Source organism: Buteo buteo, chromosome 11, assembly GCF_964188355.1.
Source record: "Buteo buteo chromosome 11, bButBut1.hap1.1, whole genome shotgun sequence".
NCBI lineage: Eukaryota > Metazoa > Chordata > Aves > Accipitriformes > Accipitridae > Buteo > Buteo buteo.
The window spans coordinates 33,510,822-33,528,183 of record NC_134181.1 but is presented as its reverse complement, the minus strand read 5'-3'; the positions used below and the strand labels follow the sequence as shown (position 1 = coordinate 33,528,183).

The 17,362-nt window shown below is 36.9% G+C and overlaps 1 protein-coding gene across 1 annotated transcript in view; it reads left to right on the top strand.

Annotated features, from left to right (window-relative positions):
* TMEM132D (transmembrane protein 132D) overlaps positions 1 to 17,362 on the top strand; it is a 269,075-nt gene that overhangs the window by 111,432 nt on the left and 140,281 nt on the right. Inside the window, exon 3 of the mRNA XM_075039613.1 lies at positions 1,218 to 1,364. Within this exon, the coding sequence (XP_074895714.1) occupies positions 1,218 to 1,364 (147 nt within the window). The remainder of the gene's footprint in view (positions 1 to 1,217; positions 1,365 to 17,362) is intronic.

The following is a 17,362-nucleotide window of genomic DNA, read 5'->3' as shown; positions in this document are numbered from 1 at the left end:
GTTTTACTGATGTTAGCATCTCTGCATGGCAGCAGCTGTTTATACAAAAAATCACATACCTTTTTGGTTTTTTGCCCAGAATGGAGAACTTGCCATAACACTGAATGGATTTTGTGTATGAGATTTTAAGCAAATATAATTAAACTGTCATTTTCTGACAGCTCATATATGAGGCTGTTTGACCACAATGGACTTCTTGTTTTTGTAAACACATTCAGAAACCAAAAGTTAACAACACCAGAAACTCCTAATTCAGTAAATTGGCCAAAGTTATATAGCTGTGGACTAATTCAGTAGTGTCTTAAGATTAAAATTTAGATATTTAATTAAAGAAAGGGAGAGAAAGAATTAAGGAATGCAACACCTGCTAAGAGGACATAAAACAAATATTTAAAAATACATATATATCGTTGTTGTTCTCCACTGGTTATTCAAAACCAGAAGTATTATGCTAACACATGAGGACCAGAAAGTACTTCTCAGTAGGAGCCAGTCCAGTTGTCATGACTGTAACGCTTTGTCATATGGCTTTTCCTATTTTTTAACCTGATATATAGAAACAGATTTCCAAAGAAACTAGTCGCTTGTGGAAAAATAAGAGTATTTCTAAGTATTTTTAGGATCAGAGCTGATAGAACAGTTAAACCCAACAATATTAAAAGAAAATGAAGAAATGTCATGGACTCGGAAAGATGATGAAAATTGGAGCAAAGATATGAAATGTCATCTTTGAGTAATCTGGGGAGGCAGGAAAAGAAAAGGTAGATTTTGCTTGTAAGATGAGACCTAGCAAGGGGTCCTCACTCCGGATATAAGCCCCAGCAACAACCTGACTTGTTTTGTGACAAAAATGATACTTTCCTCTACAATACAATAACTTCTAGTCACAAGAGAGCCTTAACATGCTCAGTGGTGCCTACAGTGTGGACAATGGAAGAGCAGGGGTGAGGAGGGTGCTCCAGAACATATCTACTCCGCAATTTAGCTATGACTAAAGCTGTAATTACCGTTAGTTCAATAAGATTTCTATCCTGATATAATTTCTTCAAAATATGGAATTCTTAATTCTCTCATCACTTTTCCATGTAATACTGTTGAACTCTGATGAGTGGTAGCATTTTCTGTGGGGCAGTAATGAGAAAATAATGAAGAAATAAGTAACAGATCGAGCTGACATTTTGTATCTAATTGGTGAAATATCCTCTTTTTCCTCCTAGGGCAAAGGTGAAGAAAGGTGTGAACATTTTCAGTGTAAGAGCCAGCAGCCCATACTTATGGGACATCAGAGAGAGCATGGATTATACTGGGAAATACGCACCAGCTGTTATTGTTTGCCAGAGGAAATCTGCTGCCTCTGAAAACAGGTAGGTCATTTCCAGCAGTCTATCTTTTAATAACTAACGGCTGGTTTTCCTTTTCAAAGCATTTTGCCATGATTTTAGTAAGTTTTATTACAGCGCATGATGAAAATGCTTTTGGAAAAGCTGTGGCTGTCTTTATTTTGTAGTTCGTTGCTAATTCTACCACATACATTTTGAACAATATGTTATTCAATCCTAATACTCAAAGGAAGTTAAAACTAGCAGGAAATATTGCTTTCACAGAGTATTTAGAAGATGTTTCAAATCTTAGAATTCAATTGTGACTGGTTAAATCTCTTCAAATTATTTGCTGCCAGCCATTATAGCAGGGGGTAATTACAGGGCTGTTTGTGGTGGGGTTTTTTGGTTGGGTTTTTTATTTTTGCTTGGGGTTTTTTTGGTGATTTTTTTTTTTTTATCTGAAGGAAACTAAAACATACTCCTGGTATCAAACCCACATTTTTGTTCATGAGATTTATATGAATTTTTAATCTGCAGAAGGGAATAGATTTTCTATTTTCCATTCCCATTGTACAACAACTTAGATAGGACACTGACCTACCTGTCTTAAACAGCCTTCATCTGGCAGGTGGATGTTCCTTTTCTAATCACAACTGATTGCTTTAATGAATACATTTTTATATCATTTGCTGCTGCTTGTTCATTTTTTATGGAACTGTATGTCAAGTGCATATTTATAAGGATCTGACTGTCAGCATATGTATTGTGTTTGGCATTGCTGTTAGAAAACTTGCCATATAACATGGAAGTTCTTTGCTGTTCTCTGAAATTTTACAAAATCTTATAGGCTTTGGGGATTTATTATGTGATTTAGAATTTTTAAGTAAATACTGTCTGAGCCTAATAAGTAGGAAGTTTCTTGTCTTTGCAAACTGGGTATATGGAAAAAAGGAAGGGAAGAATTTCCCGTCATAATCATAACATAAAGCACTTTCTTGTTATTATAACTCAGATTCTACACAATTTCTCTGCTATAGTATCCTGAATTTTCTCATCTAAACCATATATTGTCTTGTACCTGACTGAATTTTATTGGTCAAAGAAGCAATGTGTATATATGCCAAGGCCAGAGCTTCCTACTTTCTAGCATGATCTGTCAGACACATTCTTTAAAACCCCAGTTCAAAGCTGTTTGAAGACAGTGTGAATATTTTCATTGACTGAAGTGGGCATTGGATCAAAATCAAAGATTATTTCAACGATGAGTTTTCCATCACACTTTATCTTGTTGGATCCATACAGTGCATTTGCCTGATTTCTCTTCCTCATCAGGAAAATATAATGCAACCTCGTGGGTGAATTGAAGCTTGGCAACTTACTTCCCTTCACTATTCATTATTCAGTGGCAAGCCTTCAAAATGACCCCTTGTACACAAAAAAATAATGTCACCTTTCATGCAGTGGTTGTGGATTCTGTGTACTTTAACATGCCGAGTATAAGCATTGCTTCACATTTATTAAAAGAAATGTGAGTTCATATACATATTAGATTTCACTGGAAAGAAAATCAAGTGAAGACAAGGTATATGTGTAAATCTTATATAACTTCTGGTTTGACTTATTCCATCTGAGTTCTCAGTTGAGATTTTGTGGTTTTTTCACTTTTGAGAACTTCTTCCTCATTGTTTGTAAACAAATGTGAAATATTTTCAATGTATTATTCAGTATGTTGCTTTCCTCATTAAATTTAGTCATATCTGGTTTGCTATTCATTTTAAGAAGTAAGATCAAGCATTATATGGGGGAAGAGAGTGTGTTCAATGTTTTGGGGGAAACACTTTTTTCCTTATCTAAACACGTTTGATGTCACTAAATATGCACAATGGATAACAGCTAAATATTGATGTCTCTTACCAAATTGTTTGCCTCCATAGTTTATTTAGAAATTTGACAAACTCTGTTTGCATATTGTTTAATTACTCTTAAAAACCAGAGATCTGATCACATGAATGCAAAGGCGGCTATGTTAATTAACTAAAGATTCAATGCCTTTGTGTTTCTGATAGTTTTACATGGATCAGAAAATAGTGTTAATAAAGCTAACTTACTGTGACAGGTGTAATTTCGCGGATTAAGGAGTCACTTGTGCAAGTGACAAACTTAACCAGGATGCCTGAGCATTTATTTATCGAAGTTTGAAATATATCAGTCATTTTATTTGGAGAGGTTTTGGCACTGAAAGCTTATGGTAACAGGATTAACATATAAATATTATCACAGCCAGCAGGGTGTTTTAGACTGAATATTAACAGCAAATATTATGAGTCTGTGTGAGAATAACTAATTAAGCCCATCTGTCAAATATGATTTGAAGTTCTCAGTGCCTTGCTTATTATGGGCTTGCGACAGTGTTCCAGATTAATGGTGAAGCAATTATGAAGTTCTCCCCAATTCTTCTGATTTCATTCTTGGGCAATAATAATTTTGTAACACTCTAAATCCTGACCCATGAGATTATTAGATGGGCTTACTACTTGTAGCATCTGTACGGCACTTCTGTTCTTCTTTGTGAATCATCTATCTTCCATCTCTATTGTCATGCAGATGACTAAAAAACCAATAGAAAATGGTCTGATGGGAACTAATCAGTGACTCAGAAATGTGACTTGGGAAACACTTAAACACTGATTAAATCAGGGAGATACATCCTAATATGTGTCATCTTTACTTCTTTCCTTTGAAAGCTGGCTGGTCTCTCTTTTTCTTAATTCCTCCTGTAATGAAGTGAATAGAATAGAAAGATGAGATTAAAGGAGTACTGCATTTTTGGAATGTTTTCTTGGGTTACTGCTGTTTCTCATTGTACCTGAAAGTGAGCATCTCTGCTGTGCTAGTGATGATTGAGAAGAAGAATAACCAAAAGTGGAAGTTCTGGATTCCTGTCTGTTCTTCTCCCATGCTTCCTGTTGGACTGGAAGCATGCCAGGTGGGATGGGGTTGGAAAATTATTGCGGTGCCTAAAGATGTGGATTTATTGGATTTTCCTCTACTGCAAAACACGATTGACAGCACTTTCTTGTATCTATAGCTGCTTTGGAGACACTAAGCAAGATGTTCTGATATGATAATAATGGGTGTCATGACCCTCTTAGAATATTTTATTCATGTTCATATTTTTGGGTACAAATGTTTGTTACTCTGTTGGAGAATACATTATTGTTCTCTGTGCTTATGGCAGGAATGAGGCCATTGATCCAAGCAAATGCAAAATAATTGTAGACAAAGCTTGGCCATCTCTGAGTAGGACCTTAATGTCTGGATATGACCATTTACTGCTTTATCTCCAAATGTGTTTGAACTATATCATGGATAAGCTTTGCTCAGTAATTTCCATTTCTCTATTGTTATTGTTGGAAACGTTACAAAGGTAGCATTTCTTTCCACTTGTACTTTTGGGTTAAGTTCTGTAGCATCGAAGGATTTATTGGCTTATGCTACCCGAAACCAGAAGCTGGGCTGGTCCTACTGTTAGTAGAGAAACTTATCTTCATTTTGAACTATGAGTGACTGAATCAGTCTGTGATAATATTGACGCAGTAAGAGACAATTGACAGTATTTTCTGCACTAAATCCTTCATTTGTTCCTGCGTGACTCATTTTTTTCATGATACCATATTTCAATGCTTAATTTTCTTAACACTTTTATCATACAAGAAATTAACTTGATATTAGATAATAACAGGCCACAGGAAAACATATGGCAGCATTGCCTTTGATTTTCCTACACAATACTTTATTACATTTATATCTTATCCTTAGTGCCCTATATTTCTCATTTTCAGATCTAGTTATTTAACATTTAGTTTTCATGTTGTAACAGCAGTGAGTTATTGCCTCATTCTCTTACTTGTTGCATCTGCCAGTACATTTGATAGACTCTCAAGAGTTCTATAATCCTAAAATATTTCTGAAGCAACAAAAGCAACAAATTTGACATAAATAACAGCCTAATAACCATAATAATTACATTATGTCTCTTGCTAGTGTTCATCAAAATGCTTCATAAAAGTAGTTTTATGTTTAAGATCACCAATATTTTTTTTTCCTTTGCTATTCGTGTGCTTGTATGACTTTATCAGCTAGAGGTATATTATTGCTTGGAAAGAAAATTTTCTACCCAATGGAATTACAGAAAAGATGCATGATGTAGCAAAAATAATTTCCAGTGTATTTTGTCCCATCACATCATGTGTGAATCACATGACTTCAGTTTATCATGATGAAACAAAAGCAAGAAAAAGACTGTAGAAATTATACATGCTTTCAGATGGGTTATATTAAAATATGATATTAAAAAAGCTGGATGGCAGAGTGGGCAAAGGGTTGGGTTAGGGTCTATGTTTGGGTATTTTTATGGCAACCCAAGAGATTGATTTTTTTTTTTTTTTCTTCAAAGTACGAAATGATATGTGAATTCTGAGCAAAAGATTTTCCTGTTCCTTTTAATACTGTTTTTATTTTGAAGTGGGTGGGCAGGAGGGAAGGAAGAAGAGAGGTATCTTTTGTGTGGTTCCAAAATTACTTTCTGAGAATAATTATTCAACCCTAAAAAACTGGCTATTCACTCAGCATCACTGATGCTGATATAATATGTTAAGATATGTATTATCAGGCAGATATAATATGTTAATTTGATTCTGAAATACCAGAGTTTAACTCAATTTATACTTCCGAGGCATATGGGTAATGATTAGCTGTAAACATATTTATCCTGGGTAGCTTTAGAGTTTCCTACTGTGTACCATTTGGGTTTTTCTTTTGCCTTCCTGTGTTATTTGAAACTTCCAGGCTTCTAAGAGTTTATATGTTGTGATGACGTGAAAGTACTAAACATCTCAGAAGTCATGTCTACATTCCACCCTTTGAAAGCATTTAGTCACAAACTTCTATTTCTCATTTTAAAATTTAAATGTGCCCTCTGAGAGAGAATCTTTTGAGATGTTGAGGCAAAATAAATTTGTATGAACCATCATTTTTTTACATATTGACCATGTTTTTCATTTTTTAAAAAGAAAACTATTTTATTTATCAAGAAATGCAGAATCTCTCTCTAGCATCCTACCCAGTGCTAATATACCAGAAAAAAGGTTTATGGTTATCATCTTGAAACATATCAAAAGAAAGATGAAATATTAACCAACAACTATTAGATAAAGGCATTATTAGCCAACACTTTCACCCATTTGTTTGAAAGAGACTCATTCATCTAAAAACAAAAAGAGTGCGGGAAAGCACTTCAAAGGCATGTAGATAGCCTTCTGGCATCATAGAGGTGGACTGTGTTCCTATATCTCTGACGTTTACATGAAGGAGATACCACTGGGCAATTCAGCTGTCATTACGAAGAAGATTCCCTTTAATCTCAGCTGAATTTTAGGGCTCTCCTTAAAGAGGAAGGCTATTCCTGTGTTTTTTTGTTTGTGAGCCTAATGTTATTGGAAACGGGAAAAATGACAATTAGCATTGAATTCCTGACACTGTCTTTTGAAGCAGTTCAGAAAAATAAAATAAAATATAATTCCCTCATTCAGGGATTATCCTTTTGGAATAATAACGTACAGTTATATAGCATTTACTGTCTCCTAATGGAAATGGTGAAGGTGAAGTACCACTGAAATTAACTTGACGTGACTTAACAGTTCACAACAGGACTGAATAGTCAGGGAAGTAAAGGAGATTATCAGTGGTGCCTGTACCTTTTTATACCTCCATCACCTGTAGGATTTTTTGTGCTGAATAGGAGAAAGTCAGGCACTACCTCTTTAGAAGGGTACATGATAAGCACAGAGATAGTATAAGGGCTTTTATTGAACTTTGTGGTCAAGTGCAATGAATAAAAATATGCCAGAAAGTTTTAGGGCAGAGGCAGGATTTACTGCAGTGCAGCTGATTGTTGATTTATATGGTTTTAGCAGTGCAAGGTGAAGAATATCCTTGAAAAGCACTGCATGTTTCCATGATACATTGATATGTTGACTGTTTTCTCCTGATCTTTACCACTCCCGCCCTAGCTAAAAGTAACTGAAAAGAGTAATTGAAGCTTTAGTTACTAGCCACTTTGACCTAGTACATACTGCACCCTTAGCTTCTAGAGGTTGCAGTGGGGTCAAAAAGGATCAGGGACAGGGGCCACTTTTTTTTTCAGTGGCAACTCAGGGTCTGCAGGTTTTCCAGGACTTGAATTCTTGAAGCAGGGAGTTGGGATCACTGTCACATTTATGCCAGCTCACTACAGGCCCCAGGGAGAACTGGAGTTATCAACTGTCAGCTCTCATTGCATGTGTAAGAATAATGATAAAAAGTGGGAGAAAATACAATAAACTGATAAAGACATCATGTTAATTTGAGAGGGTTTTGCGCTAGGCCTAATTTGTCCTAGAATCTGTGGTCATTTTCTAGCGCATTATTATATTTGGCTCTGCTTTTGTGACGGTCTATCCCAGGTGGAAAATAAGTCCAATGAATGATTACAGACAGTAGTGACTGCAGACTGGTGTCCTAATGGCCTGACTGGTCACAGGCCAGTGGCCATTCACAGACTGTCCACCATCTTCAGTGCAGACGCCTTATCCAATGCTTCTGTCCATTACAAGGCTGTCCACCTTTGTATATCCAGAAACCCTGGGAAGAAATTCTGTATCCTCTACAATGTCACAGCAGAAGACAACCTGAGAAAATGTTTCTTAATTCAAGTTGGACCAGTTCCATGTTTCACATATGCTAGCATCAGGATAACCTCTCCCAACTTGTTTCAGCTGTGACCCCAGGGTAGAGCTTTGAACAGAAGGAATTTTGGCTGCAGGAAGCATGCTTGTATGGAGGGATGAATTTAATTTCCTGTCCTAGCTCATCTGAAAGCAGTCGGGGGTTATCCCCTTTGTATTTTTGGACTGAATTTTATTGATTTTTATTTTATGTACAGAAGTAATCATGGAAAGCAAGGATCCAATAAGTACTGCACATGTGAGGTTCCCTAATGGTACCAAAATTGAATGTATAACAGGTACTCGGTATTCCCTTGCTCATGAGTTTAGCTAGGAATTTGAGAAAAGGTATGCTATCATCAACAGTTATTGTGATAGCTCAAAAGGGGGAGGTTCGTTGGATGAACCTGAGAAGTCCTGGGAGAAATTCTGATGATTCCTGTGCTCATGTAACTAGAGACTATATTATAATGCTTACATGGGAGCAGGCAGAGTTACATTTTTGGCATTTCAGGAAGTTCTCAAGACACAAAGCAGTCTATGATGTGCTTGTAATTAGGCTTGTTTTCTTTGATATATAGTACCTTCTATAAAATGAGGTTCTATAGCACAATGATCAGCATGACTTTGCTAAAATGCCAGGAATTGTCTAGAGGGAGTCTTCTGAAGACACTGTAATTGTTCAGATTAAATGATCTGCCTCTGTAAAATCTGTGAACAATTAATAATGTTAGGAGTTTAATCCCCTTTCATTGAGAGTTCTTGGCATGCAGAACTGAGAATCAAATAATTTGAGGGAAACAATCTAGGCCTAAGTAATTTGCTGACAGAAGTCAGGTACAGAGAGGGCAAATCATTCACAGATACATTGGGGTTCCTCTCTTTCTCCTTCGGTGATATGCAGATGTTTTAAGGGTATTTCTGCCACCTTCCTTGTAGAGGAGATGCCTTTATTTCTGTATGGTGTTGAAGTAGCTAAAGGACATTTCCAACAGTCTGGATAACCTCGTGCATATTTAGTGTCTTTGTTTTTTACCCTGGTGTTATCCAGTGTGATAAATATAATTTTAAACTTGAGGAGGAATGATGTCCCTTAAGAACTTTAAGGATTCATCATCATCATGCTTGCTCTTTGTTTGTGGTACTTAGCACTGTAGTCCTTAAACCTTTAGTAGCCCCAAGGCTCAAAATAACAATTCCAGTGGGACAAAACCAGTGTGCTACCTGTTACAAAAGAGACAGCAAGTGAGTAATCTCCTGTCCATTAAAAATCTAATATTAAATGAAAAAGTGTGTCTTGTGAAAGTAGCTCTAATGGTGCTGTTGATTTTCTTTTCCTTGGAGGAAATCTTGTAAGAAGTACTACTAATTACTGAGAGAGCGGATGACTTAAAATATAGCTGAGGCTGAAAATACGCCTCTTGCTGTTGAGGCATGGGGATTCCCATTTTTTGGATGAAAAAAGTCATTAAATCTAGCTATCACAGATAAGTCAACATACAGCACAGTGCGGATCAGAAGGTTAACAAAATTATGTAATACAATCCACCATCCATATAAATTGTAAAACTAATCCTAAGTAAGTTCCAACTGCAAGTACAAGGCTGAAGTTCACTGGGCATTTGAGTTATTTTACAGCTTCAACTCTTAATGTATACATTTACTGATGACATGAACAAGCTAGGATTGCAATATTAAAGATCTATGGGTGGTTTATATGAACTGATGAGGCAGTTATAACTCATCCTCTAATTATTTCACCTTGGTCAGCGCTTGGCCTTTTAACCACCTCTAATGGGGTAAGATAGGGCTGCTGCCCCAGCTGGATAGAGGCACAGAGAGACATGGGCTAGACTTTAAGGACGGTTCTGACACTAATATGCATCCCCACCTGTTAGGTTGTATGTGCATGCAGTGAAATGGGGTTACACAGCTAAGCTTAGGATGAGCTCCATATACATCGATACACTGAGCAGGGAGCTTCACTGACCTAATCACTCAGACAATGCAAAAGTCAGTGGTGTGTTGTTTTACGACCCCCTATAACTGCACAAGCCTTAATAACTTGCCCTGGGTCATGTGGGAAGTGTGACAGAGCAGGAGTTAAATGGACATCTTCTCCTCGTGTGTTAGCTAGTCTCTTGAGAGTCAGCTTGCACCAAAGCCTGCTTTCTTTTTTTTTCTAGTCAGGAAAAACCTTCCCTCCCAGGAGTTTCTATAGGGTTCTCTGGAACTGGTAGTGTGTCTTAGAACTCTTTTTTAAGAGTTTCTATTGACTTCCAGTAGAAGAAATTGGGCTTTGTTAGGATAATAGGATGCCTTGTCTTTGTGGACATCATTGATTCCACCATACATACACACACACACGTAAAAATCAGCAACAGGACAGAAAACTGAGGTGTAAGATTCCATAGGCAGAGCTGTCTGTGTGATCACTGGATATTTTGGGTTACATGAAAGCAGTGTGTAATGTGATTCATTCCTCCCCCTGCATGGTAATCTGCAACAACAAGCAGTACTTCCACCTCTACCAACACACTCGATCTTCTGCAAATGTTTTGCAGCCTAAGGTGTAATCTGGAGTATAAATTTTCAGTGTTATATAGAGCTGTTTTAATGTTCAATACACTTTCAATTTCCACCTCTGTTAAAGTCTGAATCTTTCAATTTGAGATCCATCCTCATTGTGTAAGTTTATGAATCATGTGTTTTATGTATGATAGTTTGACATAAAATTGAGCATAGGAATGCATAGAAAAGATGTTACATAAGAAGTTAGACAAAACTACATTTTAGACTGTAGGAGTGGGGAACCAGGCTATACCTTCTATGGCAAATAAGTGAACCAGGAGGATTGGCTTGTTGCATGATTCTTTGGAAAAGTACAGGAATTATTACAGAGCACATTTCCATTTGTTACTCAGGAACCCTGAGAGCTTTTCCATGCAAGAAGTATAAAGATGATTTCATTTTAGATACACTTCAAAATTGGAGTAACTGACAGCTCTGTTATTTTGCCTTTGATACAAGACCAGCCTAGGCTGGTCATGATTCAAAGTCACAATCCACTAGGAAGTGTAACCGTTTGATAAAGAGCCTCTCTACCACTTATTCTGCACTCATGTTGACGATACAAAGAAGATGAAGGGATCGGTCAGCTGTGATCTCTCTGTGGTTGAAATTCGTTGTCAGGGTGGTAGTTGAGGGATAGCCTGCATTTATGTAAATGTGTTTAATATTATTCTTAGTTTCAGGGAGTACCTAAAGCTAATATTCAAATGTGCAATTAGCTGAATGGATGGCTACTGTCTCCATCCTTTCTTGACATAAATTTTTCTCTGGCATATTGCAAGAACCCATGCCTGCCTTTTCCTCAGCTTTAGCTGAAACGCTTGTAGAATACCTTCGATGTTGACAAGACATTATCTTTTTTTAAAGTCTTTTGTCACTGGAAGCTTTCCTAAATCCTGGTTTTGTGAACATCAGCATGGGGACTGTGGAACAGGATAGCTATTCAATTTATACTGCTGAAAGTGAGACTATATTACTTGATTCTTCTATTTCTTACACAGCCTGTCTAAATCAACTGTAAAATCAATCCCAAAGCATCTGTTTCCGATATTTATATAATTCCCATTTCATCTATACCTTAATGCACCACAGTCTCCATAGGTTTGTTTATAGCAGCATTGACAAGAGCAGATGTGCTCTTATCCCATATTAAAGATGAAGGCCGTCACACCAAGACATCAAGAAATATATGTCTGTGTGGCACAGAGTAGTGCCATGTGGAGATAAATGGGCCAACTTGACTGCGATGCAGTGCCACATGCTCATTCAGCAAGCCCTAGTTGCAGAACGAGCAGCATCTTAGAAAATAGGACTGTATTGTACATGGCATATCACTGTGAGCTCAGGATGTAAAGTGCTGAGTGGAACTTCTTCAGTTTCAGTTTATTTGAATCTTACATTTAATCTTATACTAGAAAGAAAATAATTAGCTTGAATAATTTTCAATCCAATTAATCTATTCCTAAGTGGCAAATATTGTACCTGGAAACAGATTGATTATGAAGTGTTTCCTCTGAGATGCATTTTCCTGTTAATTGTTGAAGCAATTAATTTTCTTACAGACACATGCAGATCTTTGTGTGAAGTAGTTAAGGCAAAGAAAGTGAAAGAAATAGAAGAGAACAAAAAAAGACTACAATAAAATATTAGGATTATCACAGAATTAATAAATATGATGTATGTACAATGCTTTCTATATGTTGTACATACATTATGCATTTGTCAACATCCTTAACAGAGCAGCTTTCAAAAGCTGCAGAAATTAGGACATCTTAGAATTAATCTTTCATGCATATTCATTAAAATCAGTCTTTCTTACATGAACACATGGTATTTTTTCCATAGGATTATGGGCAGAGAAGAACTTGGCAGACAAACTCTGACAAGTTTCTATATGATGTGTTTTTCAAAATAACTTTGCCCCGCCCCAAGATTTACGGTTTGGGAAAAAGTGGGTAGATTTTTATAGGGAAAACAAAGTGCAGATTTGTGTTTTGGATGCAAAATCCAAAGTTTATCAAAATATCCAAATGATACTTCCCTTGCCAATTTTTGAGTCCTCACCTGAAAGCATAATAAACATAATAATGTTCTTCTATTTTTTTAAATGTTTCTTTCCGATTCTAAACATCTTTTAATATGAACAGACAATGCTGTTTTCCTAAACTCTACTGCACATGGCTAAATGGCTACAATTTTAACTTGGTTTTCCCCACACATCCTTGACATGAAAATTTGTATCTGAGTAGCTTCATTTTGGCAAGGTTGTCAGATACCAAAGGGAGGACTGTGCAACAAATAATTTTGAATAGTCTTAATAATTTTTGTAGCTATCAAACCCACACAATAATATTTTCCCATGCTCTCACTGATATCTCTATTTTATGTTAGAGATACACATACATACTCAGTGCATACATACTGTCTATATTGCAATTCTTTTTCAGTTCTAATAGATTGAATCAGGTTTGATTTTATGCACATTCAATACCAAGAACTCTGTGAAAGAGAGGGGTTGTGGGTGTATTCTACATTTGTTTTATGTATTTTAGTGAGATAAAGCCCTGACTTAGTCCTTAAGAGTCTCAAAGAGAATTACAATGTCCTGATGAAAAATTACTATTTATTAAAAAAATCAAGACTTTGTCCTCATAAACGACATGAAAATAAATCTTGTTTGCGGTGGCTCTAAGCAGCAAATGATCAAAGATTTAGCTGTCTCTAGTGCATGGGGATAAATGCACATTTTCAGAAATGTAGGCTTCTGATCAAGCCCTTGAGATGGTGGGAATCAGCAATTGTTTTGTAAAAGCAGTATTTTTGCTCTTCAGGTTTCTAGTTTTGGCACTCTCATTATGCTTATGTAACTCTCCAGCAAAATATCTCCTGTTCAGGGGTTTACGGGATTAATCTTGTTTATGAAAAGAAATGCTGCTTCTGCTTCTTGGATAAACCACAAATAAAGATTTTACTCTACAATTGTAATCACAACTTGTAAACACATTGAGAAAGTCCTAATGAACTGCTAATAATAATCCAGATGCTTCTGTCAGAAACATAGAAATTCTAGAAGAATTAAGTTATAAAAGAATGCACAATTATCAGACAGGTGAAAACAACTCTTAGGTAGGGGAATTATTTACTGGCAAGCGCAATCCTGTGTATATAGATCTGCTGGCTGGGGTGAAAGATGATGCTCTTGTCCTCATTTCACTTGAGAGTCTGAGTATGCATTTTTCCATAACAAAAAAATACAATAAATGGAACTTTTGAAAGTGGAAAAGGAAGAATTGTGCCAGGGGCAGAGTAACAAAAGCAAATATTTAGATGAAGATGGAGAGAAAAAGCAATATGTGTATTATGGAGATCCTTGCAATGCAAACACAGGAAGGGCTAAATTACATTGCTTGATTTGCAACCCTAACATTTTTTTAATGTAGTTTTAATAAATGCCTTTTTTTTTTCTTTTTTTCTCCCCTATATTGCCAGTTAGATTAGTCTGTAAATCCTGCTAAAAGTTCTGGTAGTAACAGCTGAAATATTTTACCGATGGATGTTAATACTGTGTTGTTTGGTCAGGTTGCCTAGTTCTGTAGTATTGGAGCTATGGATGATCTGCCTTTCCCACTCTTTAGGAGCCTTCCTTTTAGCTGATGTGCCAAAGAGAGGGATTCCTGGGAAATAAGGCAGATATGTAGCCATTCACTTACCTGCGAGCAGAATAAAACTGTATGTGTTTCAGCCTTTGTTTGGTTTTCTCTTACTGTCTTTACCTTTTCTGTAGAGCTGACTCACAGGTGGGACGTTATCAGGGCAAATGTATACTGGGAGCATTGCCGGAACACTGCCAGAGAGGGAAATTGGGCAGTAGGTTAGCGGGGAGGAAGGGAACACTGCTTTCCTGGTAGAACGGGAGGGTTAATGATGCTGCAGGTGGGTGTCAGGTTCAGTACCGCAGCATGCAGGAACCTCATGGCCAAGCTGTGAGGCACTAATCTTCCAGTCAAAGTAGATAGGCTGTTAAGACCTGCCTCCTGTCTTTCTCTAAAATCAGGACAATTACCAGCTACAGTGTGGCATGCTGTAGGGAAGGTTAACCAGAGCGATTTTAAACAGTTATCTCCCAGGAACAAGCAATCTGAAGATTGTTGTTTAAACATCTGGCTGTGGGGCAGCATTCCTAAATACCACTTTTCATGGCAAATTCTAAGTCACTCAGATGCTATGGTTTTAAGAAGCAAAAATCTGTACTTAAATCCATCAGGAAAGTAGCATATTTGGTCTGTGATCGTGCAGAACTCTCCTGTTCTAAAATTAGAAAGTCAATTTGTCTGTTAAGCCAGGGGAACAAGAAGCTCTACAGGCCCTCTGAAATTAGCAATGAAACAAGCTGTATTGAACTCATCTATAGTTTTACACCTCCAGGACAGTGGCTGGAACCAAGATAGACAATATTTCTCCAGGCTGTCACAGTTATTTTACAAGAGGAAAAGGAGGAGGGAAATGAGAGAGTTGCTTTGGTCTGATCTCTAAATGAAATAACCTGCTGAACTTTTAAAATCATCCAAAAGATTAAAGGACACCTCAAACTGTCTACTATGTCAAGTTTTAATTTATTCTGCTGAATATCTCTTAATTGTCACAAAACTAAGACATTAAAGTTAACAGAGTCATGTGCTCTGTTAAAAGGTGCTGTTACTTTAGAGGAAGGTGTTAACTGGAGAAAAGGAATGCAGAGGGAGGTCTTACATAGTACAGACTTAGAAAAAAGAATTAAGACAATAATTTAATGCTTTTGATTTTCTATGGATAGTACTTGGGAAGGATTTAACATTATTGTAGGTATGCAAGAATCTGTATCTTTTTTGTTACAGTAGAAGCGATTGTCATTGCAAAGGGTTGCTCTGAGAGGTATTAAGTAGATGTGAAGGCACTGACCATAAGCAGCTTGAATTCCCCCAGTCTTCAACAAAACTTGAGCCTAGAGCTGTGAGGATTTGGAAAACTCCAGAAATTTTCAAGGGAAAAATGTGATGTAGTTCCAAAGAAGTGCATACAACTTTTGCTGCTTTTTTTCCCCCCTGAAGGCTGCATATCAAGCCTTAAGAATTATTTCTATGACTAATAAATCATTCAAATTAAGTCACATATATGTATGCATTATTAGGTGATTACAATTTCAATATATTGTAGATTAAATTCACCTGAAATTTGTGCTGTGCTAGCCACATCTCAATAAATGTGCATAAAGATGTCAAGTTAATTTTTCAAGCTTTTCTCTCCTAAAATAAGAGCTCTTTTCTGTAGCTCCATAAGGTCTTCGTTTACATACTGTTTCTGCACTCTGTTGATATTATTTTCTTTTTTGTTTATACGTCAACAATATTCATGCTTTCTATTTTTAACATTATAATATTCCTCCTATTTTAGAAAGATGTCAACAGGCAAATATATATTCAAGTACCTTAGCATGCTCTGCAGATCCATCCTTAATAATAGGTGTATGATGTTTTTTTTTTCCAAAGTAAAGAATTTATGCTTATTTATGTCATAAATACAGCTAGCAGTACTATACATGTGCTAACTCAAGATTACATTTGTCATTTTTAATGAAGTGAATAAAGCAAGTGACTATAGCTGGGTCAATTTTTCCTGATTTCATGTTTTTTTCTTTGGGGGAAATAGGGGGATTTTTGCCAGGTTTTCCGAGGAAATGAGCCTTATGCTACCATGCTGCCTGTGCATGTGTGTTTTAAATTTGACAGCAGCATAGCTGACTCAGATACAGTTATTTTTTTATATGTTTCATGAAAATACACAAGCAGTACAGGAAAAAAGATATTAGAGAGTCCCCAGGCAGCTGTGTTTTTATCAATAGCAAATTATGGAAAAATCTTCAATAAGAGTTTGTACTTTCTTGGACACAAGAGTCAATCAACCATGAGACAGCTCTATAGGAAACGAGCTTCTACTTGCTCCATCCTCATGGAGCTGCTTCTTTTTCATGCTTATGTAATTTCTAGAAAATCTTGCCTCTGTAGTGCAGACCTGGCTTCAGTGCATAACAACTGACAGTGTGTTGTAACGTTGCAAGGGCCCTTTGTCAAAAATAAGGTTGTCTGGATTTGGAGTTCGGTAAAGGTTCCACTTTGCTGTATCCTAAAGGGAGGAAGGGGGAATTAGCAGCCTAAAATGCTATACAAGCCTAACCAAAATGTTAATGGTTTGAAGCTAGAAAACTAATGCTGGGCCTCTTGGCAGAAACTACAATATAGATTTTGTATTTGTGTGCGTGTAGCCTATGACCTAGAATAATAGTAATTACTCTTGTGTTTTAATTTAAGTGCTCCCAAATCTTCTAGACTTTTTATCACCGGGGTCCCTTCCTGAGCCAGGTAAGCTCTGCTGGAATGCAAATAGTCCTAGGGGATCCTGCAGTCGTGTCATCTTTCCCAAGCACAGCTGGGAAGGCTGGAGACAAGGAACTGGGTAAATGAACACTCGTGGAAGCAACCACCAGATGCCTGTGGGAGCTCAGGGAGGTATGTGCCCTTGGAGCTGCTACGGTGTGTTGGATGTTGGGTCCAGAGATCCACCTTGTCATGGCAGGCTCTGCACAGACACAGCAAACTGCAGCACCTCTCCTGAGGAGCTGTGTCTTAGCTGAGACCTGTGACCACAGGCCTGGGATGCCAGGCAGTGAGA